The sequence below is a fragment of the Helicoverpa armigera genome, chromosome 19 (assembly GCF_030705265.1).
Source record: "Helicoverpa armigera isolate CAAS_96S chromosome 19, ASM3070526v1, whole genome shotgun sequence".
Taxonomy (NCBI): Eukaryota; Metazoa; Arthropoda; class Insecta; order Lepidoptera; family Noctuidae; genus Helicoverpa; species Helicoverpa armigera.
In genome coordinates, this window is record NC_087138.1 from 5,416,699 (window position 1) to 5,434,147 (window position 17,449).

A 17,449-nucleotide genomic window follows, 5' to 3' on the forward strand; every position below is an offset into this window, starting at 1 on the left:
GTGTTCATATTAGAAGTGTATCGCGCGGGTATCAAGCGCGGTAGGATGTTATAAATTATCTAACAGCGCTTCAAATTAATTCGAGGAATGTCCCGCGCTTTGAGTGCGGTATGTTTCCGCGGTGGCTTATTAATCGAGTGGACACTTGGTAGCGAATCCGTCAGCTCAAATGTTAGCCGGACATTTTCCCGCCTGACCCACATAGCTGGCCGCGGGGGGAGGGGAAGGGGTGCGGTCGCAATAATCGTTTGGGAATTTGATTAGTGCGAAATTTAATGGACGCGACACCCGTGACGTGATTCACTCTGGTGTCTGATTGGCCCGCATCGGCCGCAACGCACGCACGACACCAATATTAGTTTGCTTTGATTTTCTAATAAAATTTAGTAAGTATTGAAAAATTCTGATACTAACTTGAATTTAGTTGGTAACGTCTAACTTTCATTGGTAGGTTTGTTTTCAACATTTTAATTAAGTTCCCTTAATTGTACCCATTTTACCAAGCAATTAAGCTAGTAGTTGTACAGTCACTACCACAGGTCACTACGCCATAAAATATGCAATCAATGGCTATATTTTATAATTTATTCAACTAGAAACTTAAAGACTAGGAAGGTTTCTTCTGGTTTATAGGTACCTATGCATAATCAGATTTCACAAACATTAATCGCACTTGGGTAAATGTCCATACAAAATTAAGAAAGTGTCTTAAAACTTCATCCCTCTTATTATAAAACGCGGTATCAAATAAGTATCGGCTTTTGTACTACCTTTAATCCACCTTTAAGTACGACCTTGAAAAAACGTTATTACAAAACGCAGTTTATCGCAAGTCCTATTACTATCTGTAGTACAAAAGATAAACCATCGAGCCCCCTAGTTTAACTGCAGTACTTAGTCGACAAACGTCAAATTCCGACATTATTTACTTTTGAGGTTATTTGTTTTGTGATGAAAAAAACGAAAGTGGATATAAATATGTGTGATTTGGAATACTTGGATGTGTTAGAATACTATTGAGAGTGTCCGGGGACCCAACAGAATGCGTCATCGACAAAATCTCTTCAAATTACCTGACGACAATTTTCGATATAAATATCGATTTACGTTTTTCGAAATTATAGTCAATTGAATGCATGATGATAATCCAGGATGATCCTATGATGCTCAACTGGGCTCGCTATAAAGTAAGTAGCCTTTACAGTGCAAGTAGGTTGCCAAAACATCCTAATTAATTGTATAAGAGTCAAAGTTTTTATTATGGATGTTTGTTTATGTTCCACGCATAAACTACCATATAGATTTTGATGAAACTCCGAAAATATATCAGATTATCATACAGTCTACTGTTTATTTACAGTACTATTTTGGCGTTTTGCACGCCGTATCTCTGCCAGTAATATGCAATGTTTGTAAAAGACTGGAAGCTTGCTAAAATGTACAAAAATGCCTAGATGAGAAAGGGAACAAGATTGTGTGATGAAGAACAGTGTCCAACATGTATCAGTGCATTTGACTGTATAAATAGACATCGGAATAAAATATAATTTTCTACTTTTATGTTGTTTCGAATGTTTCATTTTCTTTTGGTAATTTAATGCACACGATATTCTGTGTGTAAGTTATTGTGCACTTAATTTTGAAGAGGTTCTAATTAGTTGCACAACGTCTTATTTAATCATTTAAATCGGGATGAAAATAATCCAAATTATTTCTAACCTAAAAACAAAACATAACTCGGATACGCGCGCTGACGTTCCGTTATACACGCAAACTCGATAGTTGTTTAAAAGAGAATAATTGGATCATGTATATCGTTAAAAGATACTAAAAATATAAAATTACCTTTAAATAATAAAAAGTAATATTTTCAACTGCAGAGATATTTTTTTTATTATCATAGTTATTTGTTTTTCATCAAAATAGACTTAACAAAATAATGTAAAAAGGAACGGCGCATAGAATTCGGAACGATTGAACGAATGATTTAAATATTTGTTGCTTATAATCTGTGGATATTATTTGAATCATAGACAAATCGAAGTACTAAACAGTCGTCTCTTAGTCTACGTTTTGTAATAAGGATGTAAAGACTATCGTAAGTACCGTAACAAACCAAGACGACTTCAGTCTGGTTTAAACCACTACTTGCGGCAGTTTTTATAATAAGAGGGCATAAGTCCTATTACGGATATAAAATGCTTAACAGAAATTGTAAGCATCCAAATATAAATGGAAACGTTTGAAATAGTCACACAATCCCTGTTTAACGATTGTTTTACGGCCGACATCCATCGCTCGCGATAATTTATAGCCGAGCTAAGCGCAGCTTCCGATTGTATTCTTAAAGTACCACAGCATATACAATTTCATATCTTATTTTATATCTTTGTTATATGTTGATAACTTTATTCAGCGTCGGTTTAAGTTTTATAGCTTAAGGGTAGGTGTCGCTCAGGCAGATTAGATTTCATTGATTGCTTTTATGCATTCTACTCTTGGTATGAGTAGGTACCTATCATAAATTGTTGGCCGGTATTATAGGTATTAAGTTGTTGAAACATAAGCAACTTCTTATTGTAGGTAACTTCATATAGCTGTATATCCATATACCTATAGGCACATAGGTACTCGAAATAGTCGAAACAGTCATTTGCAGAAAATTTTAACATCTTAACTGTTAGAAATCCAATCCAGGAATAACAGTTCCATTCTATTTTTAAACACACTAACGAACAATTCAAACTTTTCAGCGCCATCCTGGAGCCAATCACCATCCGAGGATGCAGAGAAAGCGAAATTAGTCCGCCAACCACGCCGCGACGAAACTGGCAAGCCTCACATCAAACGACCAATGAACGCCTTCATGGTTTGGGCCAAAGACGAACGCAGGAAGATCCTCAAGGCATGTCCTGATATGCACAACTCCAACATATCCAAGATCCTGGGAGCCAGGTGGAAGGCGATGTCAAACGCTGAGAAACAACCCTACTATGAAGAGCAGTCGAGATTGTCCAAACTGCATATGGAGAAGCACCCTGACTATAGGTAATTACTGATTTAGACTTCATTAACTTCTGAGGTTCATGACAGAGTGATACTTCCAAACCACTGTTACTATTGAACCTATTAGTCCCACTAGGAAAAGTATTGCTAAGTAAATGTGACTCAAAAACTGATGTGAATCCATTTTTCCATTCCAGGTACCGACCCAGACCAAAAAGGACATGCATAGTCGACGGCAAGAAGATGCGGATATCTGAGTACAAGAACCTGATGCGCACACGCCGACAGGAGATGAGGCAACTGTGGTGTCGCGACGGCGGCAGTGAGCTAGGCTTCCTACCGCCATCACTGTCCTCCCCAGGACCTTCCAACTCCTCACCTCCACCCAACGGAGGCAACTACATGAACCCTGGGTTCTCTCCCCCGCTGTCACCCCGGGAGGACGATTGAGGAACGGCGCGCGGCTGGCCGTACCCGCACGCCGCGCCCCTTTCCTTACCCCCCTCTCACCATCCCTGGTAATAAATGCAGGCAGTTCTAGACTACTAGAACATTCTGGAAAGACTTGGAGCAGGAATCTCTAGTGTTGCCCTAATCCCCCCTCGTGTGACGTCACAGGGAGGCTCACGTATAGACGGTAGCTATTATTTTGTGAGTTTTTGCCAGTGTCTCAAATTGGATCTCTCGTTTACAAAATACTGATTATTAATAATGAGATTATTCCATTAGTGAATTAAGAAACTTCTAACTTTTGGACACTTTCGCCCGTATATTTGATGTGTGTTGACGCAGTGGTTTTCCCAGTGAATTTGTTCTGACAAATTAATGGCAAGTTAAATTGAACAAAATCTTAGTACAGTAATGTAAGGTTCGATTGCGTAAGACTTTTAATTAATGATCCATACCTATGGACTATGCTGTACTAAGAAATTGATTAAATATAATTAGTGAAAATGTTTTAAATTACTCTTAATTGATAAGTATTATGCGGGTGTTTAGTTCTCCTGTTATGTAAATATAGCCCTTTTAGGTTCGACCTACCTACTTATAATCTATCAATGTTTGGACTAGAATCGTAGATTTTTGGCACAAATAGATAATCCCTTTTACAAAAGAAATTGTGCCAAATTTTGTATTAAACCAACACATAGATAATTAGATCAAGAAATGTAAATATCTACCCGTAAGTGAATCATTTTGAATTGTAAATCCGGTTTTATCTGGATGGAACCGGAATGAAGCGGTTCAGGTGTTTTTTTGTAAATAAGTAAAATTCCCTTTGTAGATAGATTACAGTAAGTTCTACTCGGATGTTCGGCTAATAGGTTTAGTGTAAGATTCAGAGGTTAGTTTTTAGTGTAAGTCCTAATAAGTACTTTGAATCTTGACTATCGCGTGGCCATGTATAAACTTTTATTGAAGTTCTATTGTATCTGCTTTAGACATAAGCAATTAAAATGTATCAAACCAAAAATTTGAAGCAGATTGCTTGAAAATTTAAGTGTTGTGAACACGGGAACTGTTTTTATTTTAAAATCAGTGAGATATGCATAATGGTTATGATAAAAATACTCATAGACTTAATTAATTGAGATTGGTAATAGACCCTCTTATTGTAAGCAGTTTCATCATGAACATACCTAATGTTAAAAGATTAATCGACATAGCAAATTACTAAAAATGTATTTATAAATCAATAAAAAAAACTAAGGAGAATTATATCAACACCACGTTGAAAAACAAAAAAAAATGTTTTTGTAAAACTGTCAAATTTAAAATCTTTTGTTACTGGCAGTATTGTTTCAATTGATTGGTCAATTGTGAAATTGTCAATTTGTTACAACATAAAGACATTTCATTTTATCGATTTGTTGTACCCCACCGACAAATGTGGGATAATTTGGGGCTTACATCACCTATCTACTGAAAATTATGAGTACTTTATTGGGTACCAAGAAGAAAAGGTACCCAGATGTACAAAAATAAGTGATTAAAATTATAACTCTCTTAAAAGACCTATATGGTATTTTTTATATTTGATTTATATTTTCTTAATACATGTGAATGAAAAAAAAAGAAATTTGATTATTTCCAACATGACATTAATTAGTGAAAACTAAAATGAGTTAAGAACTTTCTCAATAAGGAGTGATGTAACGCCCATAACTATTATTAATATAAACAAATATTCGCTTTATCGAATCGTGCAATTTATATAAGTAGATAATAGTAACTAAGCTGTAGTAACGCATAATATTATCTACATTTTTATATAGCTCTAGTAAACTTGTATAGATACCTATTTCGAAAAAAAATACATTAAAAAAAATTGTTCAATATGACGTTAATTGCCATTTTTGAATTTTGTTATTTATTTTTCTAATTATATAAAACTTGTTTTGTTTTATTTTCGTCTTTTTTTCTTAAAAGCTGTATGCCAGTAATGACGTGAAGTAGCGTTAGAATAATCTTACAGTGTATGTGAAACTTAATGTTTATAAGTAGTGTGTATTCATAGTAAATGTGTAAGGGTTTAGAACAGTGCCGTTAAATTATTTATTTTTTATGTTGAACTCATGTAAATATGCGTATATTTTGATGTAAACGTTAGTAATTGTGGTTATTTAATGAACGATACTTAATTTTGGTGTCTCCATTGTATGAGTTAGGATCTCGAACGAGTTTATTTTATTTATTGAAACAGGTGTAACAAAACAATTTATTTGGTAGTACCCACATATCTTGCCATATAGAGTACCTATGTAAGTACAGAAGTACTTTTAATACTAAACATCACAATTGATATTTTACGTACTTAAAAAAGAAATTGTTGTTATTTTTAATAGTTTTTTTTTAACTTCCTATTTTCACAATTTGTTGATATTTCCATTTAGCATGCCGTTTTACTTAGCATTCGAAAATGTTTCAAATGTGTAAGTTGATAGAGTTTAGGTTTTATTACCTAGTGTAAACCAGGACACATTGTTTAAAATTGTGCCAAAACCCAAAAGTATATTAAAAAATAAATAATAAAAATATATGAATTTGTTTTATTTTATTTACCCCAATGAAGGAAATGATTTGCGACAAATGATGGTAATGACCACCAATGGTGGTAATGAGTGATTTAGTGGAAGACAAAAACCTCTAAGGTATCAAAAAAACTGGAGGCTTGAAATCCAATATAGTAGATATGTAGGTACCTATTTAGGGTGACTTGGTTAGGTGATATCTACTTTACAACATGAAAGTACTCATAATTACAAACAACTTCCCAAAGATTTTTTATATAGGTACTTGACGGCGCAGCCGTGCTTAAGCTTAGATGCAATAGATGGCGCTACTAGTCGTGTGTGACGTCATATCCATATTAGTTTCAGTCGTGTTAAGTAGATGGCGCTAGTAAAGCACAAGTCAGTTTACTCAATGTGTTCGGCATACCGTACAAAACAAAGGTACTTATTTACTTCATAATATATTTTTATTCAACAAAAAATATTATAGGCACAAAAAACACCTAATTACGTAGCAATAAACATAAGTTTGATGCAAAAACACACAAACGTCTAAAATGGCAAACAACGTTATTTAGAACGAATCATCAAACAATAATATTATCAAAATATCATAAGTTAATGTTTTAAATAACAGAAATTTTAATTAAAGTAAACTGTGGTGTTTTACTGCTATTTTTCAGATCATGGCTGAATGGAAGTATCGTTTGTATCGAATCATAAAAAGAAAACTTTTAGTTTTGGAATTCCTAAAGGTACGTTTTGGATTCTTGCAGACGACTGCAACTGTTGCTCCGATTTAAAACGGTTTCATGTAATAACATACAATGGCGGCCACGGCGACTATTCTCATTTAAGGAGATCAGCCAGCTGCGAAGGACGTATTATAGTGCACGAGCATTTGCGCAGACGCAAGTACACTCCCTATTCCTTCACTCTCATAACCCGTTTACATACAACTAGTAGTGCAACTGCGGCCGACTTAATGCAGTCGCGGCATGTGCGGTCGGTAGTTGAAGTAGGCAACAAAAATTCAAAAAGTACCTTATGACCCGGCTCCAAAGAACGTCATGTATTGCTGAAGAGACGAATAAAAATATAGCTTAGCGCCATGGACATAAAGTTGAATTTTCAATGTTGATTGCTGAAAGTTTTACTTGTACATTCACATAACAGTCCCTGCGTCAATGGGAGCCGAGCATAAGAGCATATTTGTAAAATTGACAATTATCATTAGTTTTTACCACTGATTAGTAAACCGATTGTAATGGTTACAATACAATATTCAGACAACATAATAACACATATACATGTTTCATATCAAGAACGCTATTCAAAGAAACTGTTTAAATCAGCAAAAAAAATATATTTAACATTATTTTTACGAAGGAAACTATTGAATTTAACACAATGCAAAGGCCACTTAAACGATATATATTATAATACAAAACTGTTTAAGTACATAATTACAATTGGATACAAGTATATTTTTGGTAAACAACTCTAATGTACCTTAATATTAGACGTGAGATTATTAAAATATCTTATCAAAATATTGCGAGAAATTTCGAAAAAATCTATATTCATTTTGACACCGATTCGGTCGAGATGATTTTCTTTATTACATCGAAGCCCAAAATATATTATTTTTAAGGATATTTATTTTAGTATGTCACAAGCAGAATTTATTAAAATAAAATGGCGTAGGGTGTATTAATTGCCTGATCAATAAAGCAAATAAATGTTAGGAAAGTTGAATAGTTCTCTATGTATGGTACACTTTAGCTTTTACTGCTAAGCAAAATTCGACATTTCGTCCCTTGATATAGAGTCTTAAATAAATTAACTCGACCAAAGTATACTCAAGCTGCAGTACAGTAATTCATACATTATTTTGGGTAACTTTACAGAAATAAATTCGTTGCTATCAATACTTTAGTAATATCATAACAAATTAGTAAAATTAATTTAAGTGTACATCAATCATAAGTGCTTTCAAGAATACACAATTTAAATATAAATCATAATTTAGTACTAACCGTTGTAACTACGTGAATACAAAATTGCATTGGTTTACGTACTTCAATATAAAAGTAAAATATGTACTGTAATTTATGGCTCTATATGGGCTGTTCGAGATCGCCAAAATAATTAAAAATCCATAATATCAAGCAAACAAGTATTTTCCACCAAAATAAACATTTCAAAATATCCTATACTAATAAAATCATAACAAGATCTACAGTAAAATCAAATCCAAAATAATAGTAATTGTGCTCAGCTAACCGTGCGTACAAAAACTCATTTGACGGGCGAACACGAAGGACAAAGCTTTACTTTATTCAAATCTAAACACGCTCCATGAAAAGTGTGGCCACACTTAAAAACCCAGAGTCCGCCATCTTTGATTAGAACAGTATTTTGTAATGGCAACCCACACAGTACACAATTTGTCACTCCGTTAATGATATGGAATAAATTGTCCAGTATGCTATTTAAAGATACATCGATTATAAATTCCTCGGTAGAATCGTCATTTCCCGTAGATTTAGTCGCGGTAAGGGGTTTGAGACCCCAGTCTTTTGACTTTGCCGCAGCAATTAATGGCAAGGCGGTATTCTTCGGTTTGCCATTTATTGTACTTCGTAGTAGTCTGCACACCTGGAATTATGATTTTACATATTATTTAAAGTTTTTAATTTCGGTCTATTTCCACAGAAAATAATGATTGTTACAATATTGTAATAGTCATCTACAAGGGCAGAAAACTCGGCAATATTAACTCAAATGGCAAATCTCAATAGTAAAAGAAATGAGAGAAATACATACCTCTATCCTCGAATCTTCAAAGTTATAACAACTATACAAGGTGTCCGTCAATTGTCCAGTTATAGTTGCATCGTATCTCTCATACATTGTTACCATAAGACAAGTATGATAGAATTTTACAGTAATAGCTCCTTCGTCGATGAGACTCGCATATTTCTCCATGACTTTGATAGCATTCCTACCGCCAATGGACTTGATCATCAAGGCCCCAAGATCGTCCCAACTCAAAGTGTCCTTCACAGAAATATGATCAAACTTTTTCGAACAATTCAAGCACATGTTAGCGTGTAATGTAGCATATAATTGCACCGTCCGCTCCCAAGTGTCCAAAGTGAATTGTGGCAAAAAAGAGTGTAGCAAACTTTCATCCAACATTTGCAGTAATATCCTCAATATGTTCAGCAAATCCTCGTTCCTCCTCAAGTACAGAATCTTCCTCCACAAATAAGGCATACGTTTACAAATATCGTAACATTGGTTCCGCGTTTGGTTCGACCATTGTTTTTCTATAAATTCGTCTATAAGCTCTGAGAAGGTTGGTGTCTGATGAGTTCTTGAGTAAGGTAGTGGAAACCCACATTCGCAACCAATATTTAATAGCTTCTGACTTTTCATGTTCACAGATATGCATGAATCTACAAAGTACTTGTACAATGTCTCGTCTTTAATAATAGAATCGAGCAAGCCATCTTTATTCTTTGACTCGTTGAGATAACTGAGGAAAATGTGGTTAGGTACAAACTTAGATTCGTCGAACGCTCCTATATTAATGCAATAACTTTCTAATTGTAACATAAGGGTATAGATCTGACTAATATCACAGGCATAACTTTCGATAGTAGAAACTAAATTCGATCGATCTGTTTCCTTATCAACTACGCTTAATTTATAATATTGATACAAACTTTTGTTCACTTTATCTTTTTCTAAACTATTATTGTCTACTTCTATGGCCTTTTGACTAGATTCTTTGTAAATGATATCATTATCAAATACAACTGGTGTATGTTCAATGGTGTCTTCGGTCACAATATTTTTAATGAAATCTTGTGTCTCTTCTCTTTCTATTATAGGTATGTCTTTTACTTCTTGATGTTTATCAACACTGAGGTGTTTCATTTTACCTTCAAAGTCTTCCCATTTCTCCTTTAATTTCTTTTTACTATTATTTAATTTATCAGACACGCTCAAACTCAGATCTTTTAGCGTCTGCATTGCTTCTGGAGGCAAAGAACTGAATTTGAATTCATCGTTTAATTTTGTGTCGCTCTCTAGTAACGATGACTGGGCATGGTAAGTATTGTCAACTATATAAATTCCAGATTTCATTTGAGTAGCGTCATTAGACTTCAATCCTTCAAACTTATCAAGTACCTCTTTCATGCTGCCGAGTAACTCTTCATCATCTACTTTATCTTTCAAGCTCACCAGAATATGCAATTTCGGTGACAAATTATTCGCCATCAAATAATCGCTAAACAAGGCACACAATTTTGCACAAAGCACATACTTCTCGTCTACAAAACATTTGACTAAAAACTTGTCTACTTTCACGTATTTCAAGTTAACTAGAGAGCCGTTCGACAGCCATACATACAGCATGTCGTGATACACTTTACAATCCACAATATCCTTGTAATTGTCGAACCAAATTGTGTGATCAACATCATAAATATTTAAGAAATACAAAGCATTCTTTCTAAATGAAAATATGGCACTATTTGTTGCAAATATTTTGGGAAAGTTCACTGACTGCCCTTCGCCGTCACTTGCAGGCTCATCGACGGAGACATTTTGATTTTGGTAAGATTCATTAGACACAAGTTTCATGGGTGTTTTAGCGAGTACTTGTTTGAACTGATGTGTTCTTATCACAGTGCCATCTATAGTGGCTTCCCATACTCTCGAAGATGGTCTGGCACAGAATATCATTGTATTCTCGAGGTCTTTGCCTATAGCAAATCCTGAGTCGTCACTGACTATGTTATATTTTCTTACTTCGGTAAAGTCCTGTGTGTTGTTGGTTGTTTGTTGCTCTGTTTTTGTTTCTTTGTTAACGAAGCAGGCTCCGAATTCTCCGTCCCTTAGCTTCTGGCCTATTTGTCTGTATTGTTCTCGAGATGTGTCGCAAACATAGCATCGTGTTAGAGTAGAAACGAGTAGCATACATGACTTCATATCCAGTTGACAAATACGAGAGTCTAAACTCATTATGGTTAGAGATGAGCTCTGGAACATTGTTTTGGCCTGAAAGCATTAGTATATATTGTTTAGTTTTGTCATCAAAATTAATGTGCCAGTCTTGTAAAATGGTTATAATGTTAAATTATTCTCAAGTATGAATCAGAAAAAAGCTTCAATTTGAATACAAATCATAATTGGTTGTAAGTAGGTTTTCTTAAAGAAAATAGAATGGAGACCCAATGTAAAAATAAGTATAGGTAATCATCACAACTTGCAAGAAACTATTTATTTAAACAAAAATCAATATTAAAATATCGTCTTTCTTAACATTTGGATATACAAAAAACGAATATTAAAATCGAACGTCATTTAATTCAAGAAAATTTTATTAGCTGTACATACAGCTGAAAAACAATTATCATGTAAATTCATGTTTACTCCGTAATATTATGGTGATTATTTCCACATCCGCCGTTTAACTATCGTTGTTATCTTACATTCTCATTTTCAAACAAAAACTAAACGAGTATGCTAACTAGGTATTATCTTTTGAAACCTGTATAGGTTTATCTCTTTCACACTAGCCTCTAATGTGTTGTATGTAATGTGTTAAAATACCTACTAATATTATATATGCGAAAGTAGCTCTGTCTGTCTGTTACGCTTTCACGTCTAAACAACTGAACTGCTTAAAAAAAAATTGGTACAGAGATAGAGTTGACCTTGAGAAAGAACATAGGATAGTTTTTATCCCGGACTTTTGAAGAATTCTCTTGGTAACGCGATATAACCGAACTCTGCGCGGGCGAAGCCGCAGGCGGAAACTAGTACCTCTGCCTACATATATAATACTTTGTACTAAAGAATAAGCCTTTTGTTGTAATATGTTGAGAATAGCATTCACTTTAACACATATGGCAGGACAATCAATGTTTTACATAATAACTAGGAAATACCTGTATGCTATTATTTGCAGTAATAACTATCAGTAGGTATGTGTACCATGTATGTTATCAGCTTAAGGTATAAAAAGAGTAAAATCATTTCATATATATTAGGCATGGGACCATCTTCTATGGTATAACAAATTGTGTTGAGCACTATAAATTGTGGGTTCCGGCTACATTTCTTGAGGAACCAGGAAGACCGGCAAACAGTCTTACAGACAGAAGAGTGTTAAATTGCCCTTGTAATTGGGTTGAAGAGGTCAGATAGGTAGGCGCTCCATGTAAAAATAGTCTCTATGTAAAACACTGGTGCTCATAGATCAAGCCTTATATTTCTTTGAGAAAACGCTAGGCAGATAATGCAAACATCAATATTATTGAATAAACCTAACTATCTACTACTCTTGAACCAGCAAAATTACCAGTCGTATTTGAAATTATGTATGTAAGTAATACAGATGCAAATTACGCATTTCAGATAACAACACTCTTATTTCACTGGCATTTGGTTTCATCAACAAAGTATGACAAATACCACAGTATTCACAATGCAGTTCACAATCATGATGATAAATGTGGAAATATCTTTATTTAGACGTATGTTACACTTTGACTCTTAAAATGGCTGAACGATTGAGATGAAATTAGGCATTAATGTAGGCAGAGATGGAGACTACTTTATATCTAGGTCTGGGATATAGTAACCTCGAGACGTCAGTTATCCGCTATTAATTTAATATATTAAAAAACTACTCACAATAAAATTCTGCGGCTGCAGCACAGAAATTTTCCCCACATCATCTCCCATGAACAGCATGTGATTTGTACTCCAGATCATGGCCGTTATTTCATTGCCTTGATGTTCTTTGGAGACCGAGTGACTCCCACTAAGGGATTGGTTGCAACCAGCAATGGTGGCCAATCCTCGGCCATTTGCAAAACCAATGTGCTTTTCATCTGTTGATATGGCCAGGCGTGTTATGGCACCATCCTGAAAACATTTTAATATTTTTTTATAGACATGATTTCAATTGGTAAAAGCTCATAAACGGGAAATGCATTGACAGTTGATAAAAATACAGGAAAGAGGAAACACTATTTATCATTCTTTTATAAGAATACACCCAAAATCCATGTAATCTAAAATGACTACAATTAAATAATGTATTTTGTTGTATCTCAAAACAGCAGAACTTAATTTATGTCAGTAAGAGATATGCATTAAAGTAAATATTTCATTTATTTATAGTCAAATCGTTTTTACATTTAAGTTATGGACTATGTTAGTGTAATAGTTTAACAAAATAAAAAAAACTTGAGAATAGTGTCTCTCACATACCTTATTGGGTATCAGTTGTACAAACTCACAGGGGGTCCGATTGAAGACATAAATTCCTCCACTCGTAGCACCAAAAGCAATTAGAGATTTTGATATGTCAAAACAGGTGTACTGAAAGAAAAAAAAAACTCAAGTTTATAGGGGATCAAGTTTAAGAGCTGATACTGCTATATTGGCAGGTAAAAGAAGGTTATTTTGAAAAAACTATTCAGTAATGTTATAAAAAATCACAAAGAATTTTTTAAATAATAGAACTTTGACAATCTGAGAAGACCGCTGAGTATAGTTTTATAGTTATATGTAGGCTTAGTTTTAGTTATAAAAATCTGTTTACATTTAATTTGAATAAAAGTCTCTGAGTCATTTGATAATTTGAATAGTATTGCTTAAGTATGTTGTAATACTTGTAATACAATATAGAGGAAACATTATTTATTTGTACCCTAAACACTACAAACCTGAACAGAATTGAAAAATTATTTTGCTATTTGTAAGCTACACTATCGCTAAATTACATTTGGCTAAATTCTGTCTGAGTATGGTAAGAAGGTTCAGGTAAAACTGTGGGAACCAGCTCATAAGATATATGTATTCATACTGTGAGGTATTTAACACATAAATAACTTAATAAATTTGAGGCCTAGAAAGCTATTCACTTATTTAAAATGTAGACATTTCTTTTCAAAATATTTGGGTCAAAGTTATATAGGCAACATATTTGCATGCTAGTTCCAAATGCCTTTGTAATGTGATAATAACAGAAAATGAAACATGACTAGTAGATGTCGGATTTCTAACACTTCGAATAATTCAAGTTTCCATAGAAAATACTATTATTTCTGGTTTTAGACTCAAACAGATAACAGCAACAAGACTTCTAAATGGTGAGGAATTTAAAAACGAGAACATTCCAATGAAATATTTGTTCTTTAGATAATCTAAGGCGATTCTAATGTGGTAAACATAAAGCGTTTATGTCTTACCCAATAATTATGTTATGAATTGAAACATATTACTGATAAAAAGCCAAATTATATTTGAACAAAGGCCATAGAAAGGAAATATTTCAACTAACCTTAATACGCTGAACATTTCGTATCGGATAATTTATACTCTCCGTTATATCTGGAAGCTCTTGCAGTAAATAAGGTGACAAATTTGAATGAGACATGTTTAAATAATCATGTTTTAATTTTTATTTAAAGTTTCACCTAGTCAAATCGCCTCTCGCCCTGTTTGAAGCAATATAAACAAATGTCAATGTCAAACTCAAAAAATCAGTCTGACGTCTGTCAAAGACTGAGCTGCACAATGTTACAAGCCCTCAAAAACCTGATGGATTCGTTTTTTTTTTTATCACGAGCCTTTTCACAACTATGTTGAGGTCGGCTTCCAGTCGTGCAGTCTAACCGTTGCAGCTGAGTACGAGTGTTTTACCTGAATAATAATAATGAATGTGCCTATGTGAATACAATAGCCCTAAAAATCCATTACAACCAAAAACCGACAACCAATGTTTGAAGATTGCCTTGTAATCATCAGTAGGTATAAATAGTTTTAAGAACCAGAAGCAGGTTTATGTAACAAGGAAATAACAAGAAATAGTTTTAACATGAAAATCAACTATGATTGAACAAAAGTATCCCAAAGCGCGGCAAAATCATATTCCCGTCAAACTATCTATGTCTTGTCACAATGACGTTCGAAAATGGAATCCTCCAAGCAGAGATACACGACTGAATGGTGGGGTGTCGATGGTCGCTCGTCTCTGCTGCCCTTAATGTAATCACCAGTCTGTCGCAACCATAGACATAATATTAGTAAACAGGACTGCGCATATAAACCCAAAAAACGAGCCGAGTGAAACAGTTAGTACGGAGGCTGTCTGTCCCTTTCTAATAGGGTGACAATGAGATTAAGCTATGTGAGACAAATCCGAATTTGCTAAGATTATTAAACGCAGATTGATATTGAAGTCTTAACTTACGCAGTTTGTGACCATAAGATACTTATAAAGGCTTATAATAATTAGCGGGAATTAGCGGTATAAAAGCAGGAAGATTCGAAGTGAAGACTGTTTTTTTTGTATTTCTACTTCATATATAGACTGCTGAGCCATTTATGTCGCCTTTCTTAATTTTTTGGGAAGCTATAACAATATTACAACAGTTTTACAATCCCTCACTCATATTTTCACTCATTACAAGAATTCATGGGCACCCTAGTTGTTTGGTTTTCGAAAATGTTATTATTAGCTGACCTGTGGAACGATATACATATTGCAACCACCATAGGATTCACTTTTACAAGTATAAACTGAACACTTTTTCACCATTTAAATAGTTTAAATTGATTTAATACAAAAAATATAAACAAAATTTTAAATGCTGATTACGCGCCAAGAATGTTCAGGGTTACCGCTAGAAAAAAAAAACAAAATAAAAAGGAGATGGCCAAATTTTCATAGAAAAAAAACCCAGAATCGACAGCAATGAAATGGTTACCAATAGGTTCTTTATGATAGACCTTTGATGGTGCCAAAAAATCCAGACTGAAATCCATGGGGTATAGGAGCTATTTCATATTATCGCAAAAATAGGTTATGTTGAATATATGTTGATTTTAAAGATTATTAACATCAAGGGACATAAAAAAGCAAAGTAAACTAACATTATACAAGCCACTAGTAATAACCCCATAGTTTCAGAGTTAGCCTGGAGATTAAAAGGTCTTGTATTTAATCACTCCAGATACGATTAAGCACCGACCTTACCTACTTGGAGAGGTTTCGCAGTTACATGCAACCTTCACAACTGGCTATGAAATGTTTTTGGAGAAATTGTCTTTGAAAATCGCGCCATGTGACATTGTCAAATATAACAAATGACATGCAAATGACTTAGCAATGTAAAACGGTCCAATCACGAGTCTGCATTCAACTTCTAACGAACATCAAACAGTAAAAGTAAACTTTTTTGTGAACTAAAATCTTGATCGAAAAAACGTTATAAAAAGAGAACCCCATGGTTTTTAGATGTTTTGAAATACTTTTTAAAATCCACAAATTATACTGAATCCAATCATACATATGAAGTTCCTGTCGACTCTGGGTGTTTTTTTGGCCATCTCCTTTATGTTGTTTATGTTTTAAGAATAATAATTTATATAAATAATTTATTCGTATAAAAAATTAATGCGATTTTTATTAATTTGTTGACTTACAATTGTTAAAATAAGATAAAAATATATGTGATTCAATTGTTTTTTTGGGAAGACAAAACTGTTGATCACAACATTTTTTCATGCTGGCAAGGTGTTAGAAAGAGACAAACAGCCTCCGTTCTACCTATCCCTCTCGGCTCGGATTTGCCTCTGTGTATTATGCAACAAATTTAGTACCTTAGAGTTCATTTTCGTAAATATATATTTTGAGCGTGCGCAATCTTGTTTATTATATTACATCTATGGTCGCAACTCCATAGAAAAAATTCAATGTATGAAACGGGGCTAAATTTTAATGGCGACTATATTTATCTCGCTTACTTCCTGTGTCGTCTCTCTCTCACTGTCACTGTCATCCATCTTACGTACCTAGGTACTATTGTATTCTCATTTCTCTTTGCCTCTTTGCTGTCATCGAACTAGACATGGGACAAACGTATCATTGAAAAGAAAAGATTGATATGTATCTTTTGATCACTGGGATATGTATCACTCTTTTGTATCTCTATATCTAGACACACGGCAGTGTGTCCGCCAAGTTCGAGCAAAAAAAGCGACACACCGGCCGTGGGTTATATTACACGAACCATTTCGGGCCAAATTCGACCCCCCTGTAACTCAAAATCTATTTTATTTACGCATATCAAATTTCTAGTATCTGTTGAGACCCCCTCACTTATCTAAAATACAAAATTTCATTAATATACCTATTGTAGGTCTTGAGATATTGACGTCAGAAAATCGCTATTTTTACTATACACTCACTGACTGACTGACTGACTGACTGACTCACTCATCAAAAACCTAGACCACTTCCAATGGTCGTATTGACTTGAAATTTGGCATGGAGGTAGGTCTTTATGTCAAGGTAAAGGGAAAAATCTGAAAATGGCCAAGTGTGAGTCGGT

At 34.1% G+C, this 17,449-nt stretch overlaps 2 protein-coding genes across 3 annotated transcripts in view; one reads left to right on the forward strand and one right to left on the reverse strand.

The window, feature by feature from the left end:
- The window catches only part of LOC110372961 (transcription factor SOX-5), a 265,683-nt gene extending 259,637 nt beyond the window's left edge, over window positions 1–6,046 (forward strand). For both annotated transcript variants that reach the window (XM_021330012.3, XM_021330011.3), the window contains 2 exons: window positions 2,754–3,048; window positions 3,204–6,046. In XM_021330012.3, coding sequence (XP_021185687.2) covers window positions 2,754–3,048; window positions 3,204–3,456 — 548 coding nt within the window. In that variant the 3' untranslated portion in view covers window positions 3,457–6,046. The remainder of the gene's footprint in view (window positions 1–2,753; window positions 3,049–3,203) is intronic.
- Window positions 6,047–6,465: 419 nt separating this feature from the next.
- P (pink) lies at window positions 6,466–14,606 on the reverse strand. Its single transcript, XM_021330016.3, has 5 exons — window positions 14,395–14,606; window positions 13,320–13,430; window positions 12,738–12,971; window positions 8,850–11,096; window positions 6,466–8,681 (listed from the first exon to the last, which is right to left on the reverse strand). Exons 1-5 carry the CDS (start codon window positions 14,488–14,490, stop codon window positions 8,322–8,324), a joined length of 3,048 nt encoding a protein of 1,015 aa, XP_021185691.3. The 5' UTR covers window positions 14,491–14,606; the 3' UTR covers window positions 6,466–8,321.
- Window positions 14,607–17,449: the final 2,843 nt, after the last annotated feature.

Excerpts from the sequence above, each read along its gene's own strand:
- P (XM_021330016.3), bottom strand. The coding sequence starts at position 14,490 with ATGTCTCATTCAAATTTGTCACCTTATTTACTGCAAGAGCTTCCAGAT. Across the intron at positions 13,431-14,394 it reads GAAATGTTCAGCGTATTAAG|TACACCTGTTTTGACATATC; the intron begins GTTAGTTGAAAT and ends TTTTTCTTTCAG. Across the intron at positions 12,972-13,319 it reads TACAACTGATACCCAATAAG|GATGGTGCCATAACACGCCT; the intron begins GTATGTGAGAGA and ends AAATGTTTTCAG.